The sequence below is a fragment of the Carettochelys insculpta genome, chromosome 2 (genome assembly GCF_033958435.1).
Source record: "Carettochelys insculpta isolate YL-2023 chromosome 2, ASM3395843v1, whole genome shotgun sequence".
Classification (NCBI taxonomy): domain Eukaryota; kingdom Metazoa; phylum Chordata; order Testudines; family Carettochelyidae; genus Carettochelys; species Carettochelys insculpta.
This window is the reverse complement of record NC_134138.1, coordinates 172,714,194-172,726,906: the sequence shown is the minus strand read 5'-3', so window position 1 is coordinate 172,726,906 and position 12,713 is coordinate 172,714,194. Positions and strand designations below refer to the sequence as shown.

At 43.0% G+C, this 12,713-nt stretch overlaps 1 protein-coding gene across 8 annotated transcripts; it reads right to left on the bottom strand.

Annotated features, from left to right (window-relative positions):
• Positions 1-4,386: 4,386 nt before the first annotated feature.
• On the bottom strand, positions 4,387-12,386 carry FIGNL1 (fidgetin like 1). 8 transcript variants are annotated; one of them, XM_074986002.1, is made up of 5 exons: positions 12,321-12,377; positions 11,369-11,440; positions 11,123-11,236; positions 9,936-9,998; positions 4,387-6,659 (listed from the first exon to the last, which is right to left on the bottom strand). In XM_074986002.1, exons 3-5 carry the CDS (start codon positions 11,156-11,158, stop codon positions 4,605-4,607), a joined length of 2,154 nt encoding a protein of 717 aa, XP_074842103.1. In that variant the 5' UTR covers positions 11,159-11,236; positions 11,369-11,440; positions 12,321-12,377; the 3' UTR covers positions 4,387-4,604. The 8 variants fall into 8 exon arrangements, with proteins under 8 accessions (XP_074842103.1, XP_074842104.1, XP_074842111.1 ...); XM_074986003.1 differs by lacking the exon at positions 11,369-11,440 and having other exon boundaries at positions 12,321-12,360; XM_074986010.1 differs by lacking the exons at positions 9,936-9,998; positions 11,123-11,236 and having other exon boundaries at positions 12,321-12,358.
• Positions 12,387-12,713: the final 327 nt, after the last annotated feature.

Genomic DNA, 12,713 nt, shown 5'->3' with positions numbered 1-12,713 from the left:
AACTGATCATGATCATTTTGAAATTAATGGTTTTTTTTAAAGATTGTATAGACCTATAAACAGGTTTTAGAATGCTATAACCCTGCACGCATCTACAAAAAACCACTCGTGGTATAGTATGTTCTCTTTAAAATTATGTTTAATGTTTGAATGTATAGTGAGTCTCAGACATGGTCTACTCTAAAAAAAATTGGGTCAGTTAAACTACACTGGTTGGGATGTGAAATTTGCATCCAAACAGCACAGTTAAGATGAACTAAGTCTCTATGTGCACAGTGCTACATCATGGGAAGAACTCCTCTGTCAACTTACTGTCCACCTCTCAGGAAGCTAGATAATCTACACCATGGAATCCCTCTCTTTGGTGTAGGCAATATCTATACTAAGTGCTACAATAATGCAGCTGTGCTGTTGTAGCATTTCAAGTGTAGTTAACAGCAGTATAGCCTAAGAAACTCCAAATTGTTTTGAAATCAATGTTTTCTATACTTTTGCGACTTTAGACCCTTGCACTCCAAGTGGAGCACAGATCATCTACAAGTCTCCTCCACTCCACTCTACTCTATCTCAGGACAAAATTTCTAGCTGACCCCAGGAGCAACCCTGTTGCTGTCCTTCAGTCTCAGTAGATCTTCTTCACACAGTTTGAGGTCTTCCTCTGTGTTTTCCTTGCAGGTTACATTTGAGAGCTGAATGGACTATAGTGGATGATGATTTCCTGAAAGCGTGGGCGAGCCATCCCCACTGTCTTTTCTTGATTTGAACGTCAAGTGGTTCTTGTCCTGCTCTGTTCCAAAGCTCCTCCTCATTTGTGACTAAATCTTGCCATTTGATGTGAAAGAAGTACCTCAGGCACGAACATCTGTGGCTTGTGATTTGAAGACATTTTAGTATGCCAGGTCTCACACCCATACAAGAGCGCGCTCTTCACGTTTGTGTTGAAGATCTGCAATTTTATCATTGCAGATATTTGTGAACTCCATATGGGATGAAGAGTCTTGAATGCAGCTGTTGCTTTCCCTATATTCTGGCACCAATACCCTTGTCTGTTCCTTCATCTCTGCCAATAATACCAAGTAGGTGAATGGCTCCACGTCTTCCAGGTCATCCCCTCCCAATGTGATGGCGTTGTTGTTGGAATGGTTGGTGCTCTTTATCTTGGTCCTTCCTTTGTTAATGCTCAGACCAGTCATTGTGGCATTTTTGCCTAGCGTTGCATCCTTTTCTTCCATGCTTTCGTATCAATGTGAAAGGAGGACATCGTCAGCAAAATCAATGTCCTCTAGCTGTTTGAAAAAAGTGTCCACTGAATACCCCATTGATGGCCATCTGTTGTCCTTATCATCTAGTCCACTGTGATCAAGAACAGGAAAGGTAACAATAGGCACCCTTGTCACTCTCCTGAGAGCATGCTTGAGGATTCTGTCAAGACACTGCTGTGAACAACTTGGCATGTTGAGGGTTCATATGTTGAATGGATGAGGTTAAGAATTTTGGATGGGATGGAATGGGATGCCATGGTGTTGCAGCAGTTCCCACAAAAGGTCTGTATCAATGCTGTCAAAGGCCTTTTCAAATTCTAGGGAGTTCCACTCAAGCAACTATTCTATGATCATTCTGAGAGTTGCTATTTGGTCAGTACAAAATTTCTTGCTTCAGAAGCTGGTGTGTTCTTCCCTGAGCTATCAATTTCTGTCTTCATTCTCTCCAAAAGAGCCTGTTGAGCACTTTCCCTGAAATAGACAGTAATATGATGTCCCTCCAGTTCTTGCATTCCTTCGGGTTGCCTTTCTTTGGAAGCTTGACAAGGTAGCCTTGTTTCCAGTCTTGTTGGATTTCCTCAGTGTCCCAAAATTTGACTGATGTCACGCTACCTGCCTTGATTGCTTCTGTGGGTCTGCTGTCTGGACCAGGTGCTTTTGTGCTCTTCAGATGGGCAATGGTTTTTTTCCTCATTTCTTCTTTTGTAGATCTGTTGCTATTAATCTGCAGAGGTATTTGCAGGTGGTAACTTCAGAGGTTCCACGTGAGCAGGGTAATTCAGTAATTCAAAGTGCTCCTTCTATCTATAGAGCTACTTGCTTGGGTCTGTTAGCACATACCCCACTCCTTGTCCTGTACTGGCTGAGTCACTGTATGCCATCACCCAGATAGCTTCTGTATGACGTGATACAGCTCTTTCAAGTTTCTCCATCCCACAGCTTGTTCTGCTTCTTGTGCAAGGTTTTCCACAAAGTTCTTCTTGTCCCATTTTAAAGCCTTTTTAACTTCTGTTGGCTTCTGAACACAACCTCCGAGTTTCCACCTTGGCTGCTCTTATTCTACTGTTTTGTTCACTGCTGCTTTTCTGTCCTCTTTCCTTCACCTTTCTAAAAGTTTCTGCTGTGATACATTCTTTCTGACGCCTTGTCCTCTTTCACAATGTGTAACTGCAGGATTCTTTCCAGGCTGTTTTGGTGTATTCCCAAATTTGTTCCACAGTAGCATCTTTCAGGATGATGTTTGTCACAAGTGCATATCTGTTGAACAGAGTCACTTGGAAACTGGCTCTTGTCTCTATACCCTTCTGCTGCTCTGAGCTGAATCTCAACCCCAGCTGGTTGTTTTGTGGTGTACCTCTTGAGCTTGAACTTAAGTTTTATCATGACTAAATGGTGGTCTGAACCTACATCTGCTCACTTTCCAAGGCAGATCTTCTCAACGAACTGCTGATACAGATGTGATCAATCTGGTTTTCTGACTGGTGGTCCAGTGAAACCCAAGTGATCTTATTGATTTTTTTGTGTGGAAAAAAAAACCACCACCTATCACCAATCCATTGAAGGAACAAAAGTCACTGAAGCGTTCTCCATTTTCATTCATGTTACCTAGGCCTTTTTTTTCTGATTGTCTGTTCTCTGCCTGTATTTATGCTTCCAATTTTCAAGCTGAAGTCTCCCATCAAAATCAAGATATCCTTCTTTGCTGTCTGGTTCACAACACTGTGGTTTTTCATAGCAATCTCTTACGTTCCTCAGCTACTTCACCAGTTAGTATGTAACATTGCACAATCAATACCTTCCATACTTTGGCGTAGAATCTGGCTGTCATGACACGTGGTGATACTGCTGTCCATGCATATAAGGCACCAGATGCCTCTCTTGAGAGCATCATGTCCATGCTTTCTGTGTGTGATGTGCCCTCTTCTTCACGTCCTGTGTAGTTGAAGGTGTCACCTGTTCCCAGACATAGCTGTCCAGATTCAGTCCATTTTGCCTCAAAGAATCTCGTACTGTTTCATTTCTGCTGCAATCTGTGCCGTCTTCCCCACTTGATACATGGGCTGAACATTCCACATACCAAACTGGGTGGTTGTCCTGGATGGGAAAAGGGCATCTTTCATATTCCTGCATAATTAAGTTCCCAGGCTGGCTTTAAAATTTTATCCAAACATCACCTGGAGTTTTTCTAAATTTAGAGCATTTGTACTACAGGTTAAGCTTCTCTAGTCTGGCACCCTAGGGACCTGACCAATCGAGAATTTGCCAAACCATGGGAGGTCAACATTTAGCTGCATTACCAACACTTCCACTGCTTACTGGGCTCATAGAAGATATTTAGGGGTAAATTACAGCTCAGCAACAAACACAGAACACTGATATCCAGGAATGATGCCTAAAAACAAACTTTATGGGACGATGGGAAACTTGGCCACACCCATGATAAGTTGTCATCCGGCTAACTAAAATTATGCCATGGCAATAGTGTTCCAGATTAGAGAGGTTCAACCTGTATCATATTTATGTAGAAGACTCAGTTTTAAGAGATTTACATTTAATTCCTCTGTTAAAATAATCTGTACCTTAAAATTAGACTCATACTATATCAAGCCAAGATTAATCAAATATGGTTAACCATAAAGTATAGACAGAGTCAATCACAGGCTATGTTATTTTAAAAATAATTACTAGGATTGCATTTTTTTAAAATTCCAATTGATACCTTTTACTGGGTGAAAGTATGTATGTGATAAAGCACACTACAACATAACAACTCTTTTCTTTTCAATGACCAGAAAGTGTATTATACAATTCTTCTACAAATGATAGGCAAATACGGATCCCATACCTGCGTGAGTTCTCATTTCGAAGTCATTCTGCATGGGTGCGGTGTCTGAACGATTGGTAAGTGTTTACAAGCTCAGAGCCAGAAAAAAAAACATTTAATAATTTATATGAAAGATTATGGAACAAAACTACTTTATGAATGTCATGAATTACCATTTATACAGTTAAAGCATGTAAATTCAATAACTTATTCACATACTGTACTACAGAAGATTATTAAACAAATTTTATGTATGTATGTATTTATTTAGTGGTGTACATATGCTCTCTATTAGTTGGTATGGATGAGCTGCTCTTCCCAGACATTGTGGAGGTCAGATTGTATGATTGCAAGAGGAAGCAGTACATAGTCCAGAAATGATTTTCACCACTTTTATTAAAATAGTTTTATTACAAAGAATTGGTATAAACAAAAAACAAACATTGTAAACTGAGATCAGTGGTAATGTGCATGCTTATGAGAGAGAGAAAAAGAAACTTGTGCAGCAGTAAGAGCAGTTACCTTCCAGAGCCAAATGTTTTGTTCCAGTTTTCATACAGTTCCAGATCCTTTGAAGACACACTGGGTCGCACAGTTTTGAAAGCACTGTCAAAATCAAGAAAAGAAATAGGCCGAACTTGTTCACATGTGATGGTTGCAATGTCCATGGACTGAAGGCTTCGGATGGGACCTAAAGAAGCTTCTCGACAGAGCTGTGTCATGTCTGCTCCAGAAAATCCATCAGATTTTTTAACAATGAGCTCAACTTCCTCTTCTCTTAGAGAGCAGTGCTCCTTTGACATCAGATGAGTTACAATCTGCTTCCTAGCTGAAGCTTCAGGAAGAGGGATATATAGCCTTTTCACCAGTCTTCTTCGGGCAGCCTCATCTATTTCTTGTGGCCTATTCGTTGCTCCTACCACTAGAATACGATCTTCAGATGAGGTTGTTGCTCCATCTAACTGGACTAAAAACTCAGTTTTTATTCTTCTAGAAGATTCATGTTCCCCATCTCCACGCTGAGACAGGAGAGAATCAATTTCATCAATGAAAATCACAGCTGGCTGCTGACATCGTGCCACAGAGAACAGTGCCCGGACCATCTTTTCCCCCTCACCTACCCACTTAGAGGTCAGGGAAGAAGCACTGATGCTAAAAAACGTAGCTCCTGATTGACACGCAATGCACTTGCCTATAAGAGTCTTACCTGTCCCAGGAGGGCCAAAGAGGAGAATTCCTTTGGGAGGACCCCGTAACCCTGTAAAGATATCTGGTCTTAGCATAGGCCAGACTACTATTTCCTTTATAGTTGTTTTAGCAAAGTCTACTCCAGCAATGTCATCCCAGTTCACAGGAGGTCCATGGTCCATGATTTCGTGCATAATGAGTTCAATCATTTTTGGTTCTATGTTCTTCAAACGTTCATCCACTGGAAACGAAGACACTGTTGGTACAGCATCGTAAGGTTTATAATGTGGTCCCCCATTTTCATTCCCATCTTGTCTTGGCACTGGAGGGATAAATTTTCCAAATGGACCCCGAGATCTTCCAGCACCCAAAGATTTTTTAATTCCATAGGATGAGATTTGTGTGCGTTGAGGCTGATTTTGATATTTTTTTTGCTGGTCTACCCATAGCTGTTCTTTTGCAGTTTTAAAACCAGCTACATTGCTCTCTTCACTTCCATTTCTACTTCCTAAAATGTTCTTGGTTTCTGTACTAATGGAGGGCTTGTAAGAAGCAAGACTGGAAGTTGTATTACTGCTTTCATCACTCAAGTTATAAAATGTTTTCCTTTTTCCTGATTTTCCAGATCCTGCCAGAAGACAAGATTGGTTAGGAAAAGATAAATTCTGTCCAATTTCAAAATGACTTGGGGGATTCACAGAACTGCTACTTGTTGCTTTGTTATTGCCAGGTAATGGGCTTGCACAGAAACCTGCATTAGGCAGTTCACTTAAAGAGGCAGCGGAGGCAGGAAGTATATCTGTAGTTTTGGTCACAGAAGACATAGTACTTTGAAGGCACTTCAAAGCTGAGAGACTGTCAGGAATACATTTTGATGAGCTAGTACAAAGGTCAGTATCTACAGCATTGCCGCACACATTGAGTTTAGGAAGACCAGGAGCAACAGAGGCACTGACCTCTTTAACCACCACAACGGCATCTGCTGGTGCCATCAAAGAGCTTTGGAACTTTTTGCCAGCTTGCATCAACTCCTGAACACTCTTTAATTCAAACACGTTGCTTGTTGTCAATGAGGACTGCCACTTGTCACTGTCATTTTGCTGACATCTTGCCAAAGTCAAAATATTTTCAGCATAGTTATTCACGCCAGTCTCTATGTTGTCAGAGTCAATAATGGCTGAATATTTTTCTGCATATTTTTTGAACAGGTTGGTAGCACAGACCTGGGAGATCTCAGAGTTTGCCCATGCATACTGAATGTACAGAATCTGTGCGCGGTATCCATCTGCCTTCTGTCCCGGTGTACAGGTGTCAGAGGTAATAGCAAAGTAATTCTTCTGCCATTCACTCAGGTGTACAGCGTTAGAGGTAGATGTTTGCATGATCTATGCTGAAACAAACAAAGTGTTAGAATTAAGATTCAAAGAAAAATAATTTGAGCAACTACTTAATTATATTTTTGCTATCTTCTCCCTTTTAAATTCATAAGTGTATAAAGTTAAATTAATGGTTAACTGTTTTAAGTCAGCAACAGTCAGCAAACTGGATGACACTAACCTGGACTGCACACTTTACTATTCCTACAACACAGCAAAATTTATGCCCTGAAGCTATCAGAATCTAGGGTTTTCTCCCTCTCCTTGCAGACTGATCCTTGTAGCAGGTCTCCCAGGAGCAGGCTTAAGGGAGAACTGCAGGGTAACAAATGGCTAGATAAGGTGGAATGGCTAAACAAAAGTCAGCAATGATTAACCCTTACTGGAGAGAAGTCTACAGAGTACAACTTAAGCATTTAGTTGTCAGAATGCAGAATGTTATAATGATGTTTGTAGAAATCATGAAAATGCATAAGACGTTTGTGGGCTAGAGGAGCGTAGGAAGAAACCGAAAAGTGCCAGGCAGAGTTTAGCATAGGGCTTTTGTAATTTTTTTAAAATGAAAATTCAGAGCCTGGTTATTTGGTAGTAAATGTTTGAGGTAAAAGTTACACAATTTCAGTTAGAACCTTCCAATAATTCACCTGTTCAGATTAAATTTACCATTACTTGGTTTCTGTCCACCAGAAAATTTATTATGTCTAGAAATCCCTTCAGCTATTTTTTATATTAAAATTGAAAAAACACTTATTTTTACAGAGCCATAGCAAAAGCAGCTGAAGTTGGAAAGATTAAATGTGTCCTGGAATAAGCCGTTCGCTACGTCTGAAATTATATATATAATGTTGTGTTTGATTGACTTTCAAAGTTACAATTTCTTTGAAGTGTGCTTTTCGGGCACAAGAAATGCTAGTTTTGGCACAGCCTAGATTTAATGTTATAGACAAATGTGTATGCTCAGTTTTGGAAATCCACAATTATCTCAAAAAACCTTTATAAAAAGCTCTTAAGCTGCACTAGTCTACCTGCTTGCCAGTAATTCTAGTCCTTCAGTCTCCCAACAAATTGTGTTTGTTTCAATGTGTTATAGTTTAAAATTGATCTGGTTCTAGGTCTTTGACCTCAGAGTGCATTGTGACTTTCAGTAAATGTAAGTCAACGACTATGGGGAACAAGCACTGTAAACTTACAGCAGGGCATTTAACCCAGACGCCAGAACTTGTGTCACTAGTAATGATACACAAAATGAAAACAGTCCAATCTGAGTCTCCCATCATACCTGAGTTTTAAAATCTGGCATTAGGGGACAAATTTACTAGCAAATCCAGCACATCTAAATTAGAAACCAGTGAGGCACAATGAATGTGGAAACTCACAATTCAATTTTTACGTCATCTTTCAGGGCAAAGACCATACCTACAGCTATGCAAGTATACAAAATTGACATCCATGTTTGCAAAAATGATCCATAGTTATCTAAGTCCATATCAACAGAGGCAGATACAAAGCAGATGTCTGCAAATATGCAGAGTTCTAGACACAATATTTGTACCATCATTTACAAAAACGAGACATGGTATCCACATCCACATCTATCAATGCAGCAGAGATGTTAACAGTTAACTGTTAAGCCTCATCCTAAAATGTAGGTTTAACTGTTTTAACCAAATTAAAGGAGGGGAAGTGGCACACCAGGGACCAGGACTGCTCCAGCTAGGCTAGAGCTCCCCCACCAACAATGCACCAGACCAGACCAGCACCCCAGGTGCACCGTGGGTGGGGGTGCTCCACCCCAGCTGGAGCAGCCCCTGTTGCCAGCACATCACAGGTGACCCTCCCCCAACTGGTTAACCAGTTAAATCTACCATTTAATTAAATGGGTTTTAATGCCCCTAACATATAGATATAAAGCAGATATCCATGGATTTGCAGGGCTATACCTAGGTATGTAAAATCCTGTTAAATTAGTTAACTGGTTAACCACTAAGTGTAACCAGTTAACTGATTAAATGGGTAGGAGGGAAGCTGCAGCATGAGTAGAGTGCCCCTGGTAGCAGTGCTCTCGGGTTGGGCCTGCAACAGATAAGGACTGCTCCAACGGGGCTGGAATGCCCCCAAGCCTGCAGCCCAAGCTGGGCTGCTCCAGTCCACACCAGTTAACCATAAGCAGTAAACCTCATCCTTTTAGGGTGAGGCTTAACGGTTAACCATTAACATCCCTAGCTTTGCTCATACAACACTCAAACCTAAAATATAAATGAGATTAACATAATACATATAGCCAAAAAGCAGCACTATCACAATCAACACAATTCACAAATATAACTAGATTGCTTAAAATTAGCTGCAGGTAATTTGCTTCCAAAGACTAACAGACCACCATTAATAGGTCAGATTACACACTTCGGACACTATTTCTATATATTTCAGAGCATTTGTTCAAGAACTTCTCCTAAACGGTAACAGCTAGGACCACCAAATTTGGTATACAGCTTCTGCTTATGATAAATTAAAGAAACGTATGAGTTTGGTTCCACCAAGAAAATCAGATCTGCCTGAATGGGACTGCTTCTCATAAAAACACTCAAGAGAGAGACAACTACACAGAAGGTGAAAGGGGCTGGCTGGGGGTGCAATCCCCAATGTCTGGGACTCACCCAGCCATGAGGTCTCCCCTGCTCTCCCTCCCAAACAAGTGCTCTTTAGGGAGGGTGAGAGTTTGAAGCTCTCCCCCAACTCCACACCCTGATTCATACAGGAACACTGCTGGTTGTTGCTCTTTGCCAGGGAGTCAAGGCAAAGTGCAGTTTGCTGCATTCCTCACTCTTGCTGGGGAGCACAGGGAGGAGAAGAACCTGAACCTGCTCCAGCTGGGGCACTGGCATTCCGTCTCCAGCTGCGCTCACTGGTGCTGCAGCAGCCACAGATACGCACTTCTTACCTGGCCCCAAGATGCAGCGGTGAGAGTGGGCTGAGGTACTCCTCTCTTCCCAGGGCAGCCTCTATACTGAAGGCCCCTTCATACCCAGCTCCACCCCAGATCAACAACTTAAACGAAGCATGTACATTTGCATGTTATTAAAAAAATGAAATAGTAAGGATAAGAATAAGAATTGAGTACCCAAGCAACAACAGGTAAATCTTCTAGTACTAAACGAACACACATTACTTTATAAAATGTTGCTGAAATCACATTTTTAAAATACAGTATCTTACAAATCTATTTCCATGTGCCACAGTGGAAATTTACACTGTAAGTTGAGTTACTGCCTAGCACATACTCACATGGAGTTTCTCCTTAATGCTGCATAGGAAAGTCAGATTTAAAACAAAACTCATTTTTTGATTCTACGAAGACAAGAAAAACATCTTACATTTTGATCAAGAGGAAAAAAGTGAGCAGGGAAGTAAGCCAATTAATAATGAAGTACAGTTCACCCCCAAATTACATAATTCGACTTATGCATTTCTTGTAATAATACAAGTCAAAACTGTTAGTGGTGGGGAGCCAGAAACCAGCCAGCAGCCTGGCTCCCAGCTCACATAAAAGTGGCCAGTGCTGCTGCACTGGTCAGTTTCCTGGCTCCAGCGACTGGTAAGAAGCTGGGAACCTGGGGGCAGCCTGCCTCAGGGCCCCCCTCCATTTCCAGGAGCTGGGAAAGTGACTAGTGCCGCTGCGCTGGTCAGTTTCCTGGCTCCTCTGAGCAGCAGAGAGCCCAGAGCCAGGTGCAGCAGCACAGGTCAGTTTTCCTACTCTGCAAGCAGAGAGGAGCAGGGAGCCAGCCTTCCGTGCCAACCCCCCCGCCCCCCGGCTTCTGGCTCCATGCCTCTCCTGGGAGCCAAGAAACTGACCTGCTCTGCTGTGTCTGGCTCTGGGCTCGCTGTCATTCACAGGAGCAGGAAGCCAGGCGCAGCCAGGACCAGGGGACATGAAGGCAGCAGGACCCCTCTCCCAGCTGGTCCTGACTTAGGTGAAATTTCATTTACGCATGGCTACCAGGAACACGACCTACATGCAAGTCGGGGTTACTGTACTCATGTAGCATGTATGCCCAAGTTTTACTATCTATGGGTTACACGCTCATTATGGGCATTTACAGATGGTATTAACAGAAAGGCCCAACAAGTTCAGTATTTGACAATCAGTATACTTTCAGGAAACAAAGGTCCTTGTTCAAGACTACCTCCTAATTTTATCTAGCCAATAATACACTGAACAATAGTTTGCTCATACTAGAGCTAAAAACACTTTCAAATTTTAGGGTTTTTTGGTCCCTCTTCAAAAGACTGAACTCAAATTTTAAAGAATTGCTGATGAAGTTTTTTAAATAGATACTTAAAAAAGTATTTCTTCATGTATTGCTACCGACCGTTCCAGGTACAGATAGCAAATCTTTATATGAAGATATTTAATAAAATATAATATATCCATGGCATACACAATTTCACTGTGATTAATGAAAACTGCTCACCCTCAAAACCAAAGATATGCAATTACTGGGCAACATAGACACCTTATCCCGTCACAAACTGGTACAGGTTGCTCATTCAGGATGACACCATGAAAGTCAGCACTCCCACTTCACCTTGTAGGGAAGTCAATCAGAAAAAAAAAAAAATACCACCTTAATTATTGCTTCATGTTTAAAGTTTTGCAATTAGGAAGATAAATGGGCATCTTTAAAACTGCAAAATATAATTAAAGAAAAGTCCCTCACCTGACCCTGCAGACTCACACTCAGTTAGAAGCAGCTAAATAGCACCACCACTTCCAGATGATTGCTCATGTGCTGGAAGTTAAAAAATGTGGGTAAATGCTTGCAGGAGTTGGGCCAGACCTATTGAGTAGATCCCATGGTCCCACCCTAAATCAGGAAACTCGATGATGTATTACTAACCCTGGTGTACACTTTTTTTTTTTTTAAGGGAGCAAGAGGAGTTAAAAACCCACCACTGGGGTTGCCAACCTGTCCGTAAATTTACTGACAGGGTATTCTTGTGATGTATGAATGATAAAGCGTACATTGCACTTTTGGCAATTTATGTTGTCTTCATATAGCATAAAACTCATGTTCGTAAAAAAATTTATCTGTCCCTAAATTATTCCCATGTTGTCCACAAACAAAATTCCCATGGTTGGCAACCCTGCGGGGGCCAACGCTAACTGTTTAATATCCCTTGAAAGTACTTCTGTATCACGATTACATTTTTCAATTTCCAACAAAGTGTGACAAGCCAGTCCCATCTCACACTCCCTGTTCGCAATTTCCACATGGGAGGGGAGGACATCCTCAAAATCCACTGAAAGAAACTAGGGGCCCTGTTCAACCATGTTCCCTGGGGCCAGGCCCCACCTCTTCCCATTTCACCCCCGCTAGTACAGCTGAAGGAAGCGAGCCAAGCTCAGGGCGCTGGGGTTCCACTCCATTAACGTCCCCTGGACTAGCAGCCGGGTTTCACCCCTGCAAACCAAACCGCTTCCCACCGCCATCAGCGCGTCCACACAGGGAGAGGCTGCACCAGCCTAATTGAGAGGCTGCTGGTGCAGGGCGCTGAGGGCCGCCCACCGCCCATGCAAGGTCCCTGCCCTCGCAGCGACTCGGAGCGGGCACCGCAGGCCACGCACAAGCGGGGCGGGCGGGAGAGAGAGAGGAATTCGGTGCCACTCACATCACAGAGGCGCGCGCCACCCCCGAAACATCCGCGGCCCCCACTCGGCTACAAACCGTCTCCCCGCGCGCGTCCTCCCAAGGCCCGCCCTCCCGCAGCCAACTGAAACGGAGGGCTCACGCGCAGCCAATCCGAGTCTGGGGCGGGGGAGGGAAAAAGAGGCGCGCGCAATAGCGCGAGCGGCTCTGGGATACGCCGCGGAAAGCCCGGCCGGTGTGGCGCTCCCATTGGTCGCGCCCGAGGCTCTGCCTTCCAATAGGAGCAGGATCCTTACCGGGGGGTGAGCGGGCACCGAACGGGTGTTGCGCGCTCGGAGCTGTGAGCGCAGGGCCGGCGGGGTGGGGGATATTCCTTAGGGGGCGCCGCTAGCTGCTTCTGGCGTGTCCGCCCCCC

Coding starts and splice junctions, on each gene's coding strand:
- FIGNL1 (XM_074986002.1), bottom strand. CDS start 11,158: ATGTTGCCCAGTAATTGCATATCTTTGGTTTTGAGG. Junction 9,999..11,122: donor GCATATCTTTGGTTTTGAGG/GTGAGCAGTTTT, acceptor TTGTCTTCGTAG/AATCAAAAAATGAGTTTTGT. Junction 6,660..9,935: donor GCATTAAGGAGAAACTCCAT/GTGAGTATGTGC, acceptor GTTTCAGCATAG/ATCATGCAAACATCTACCTC.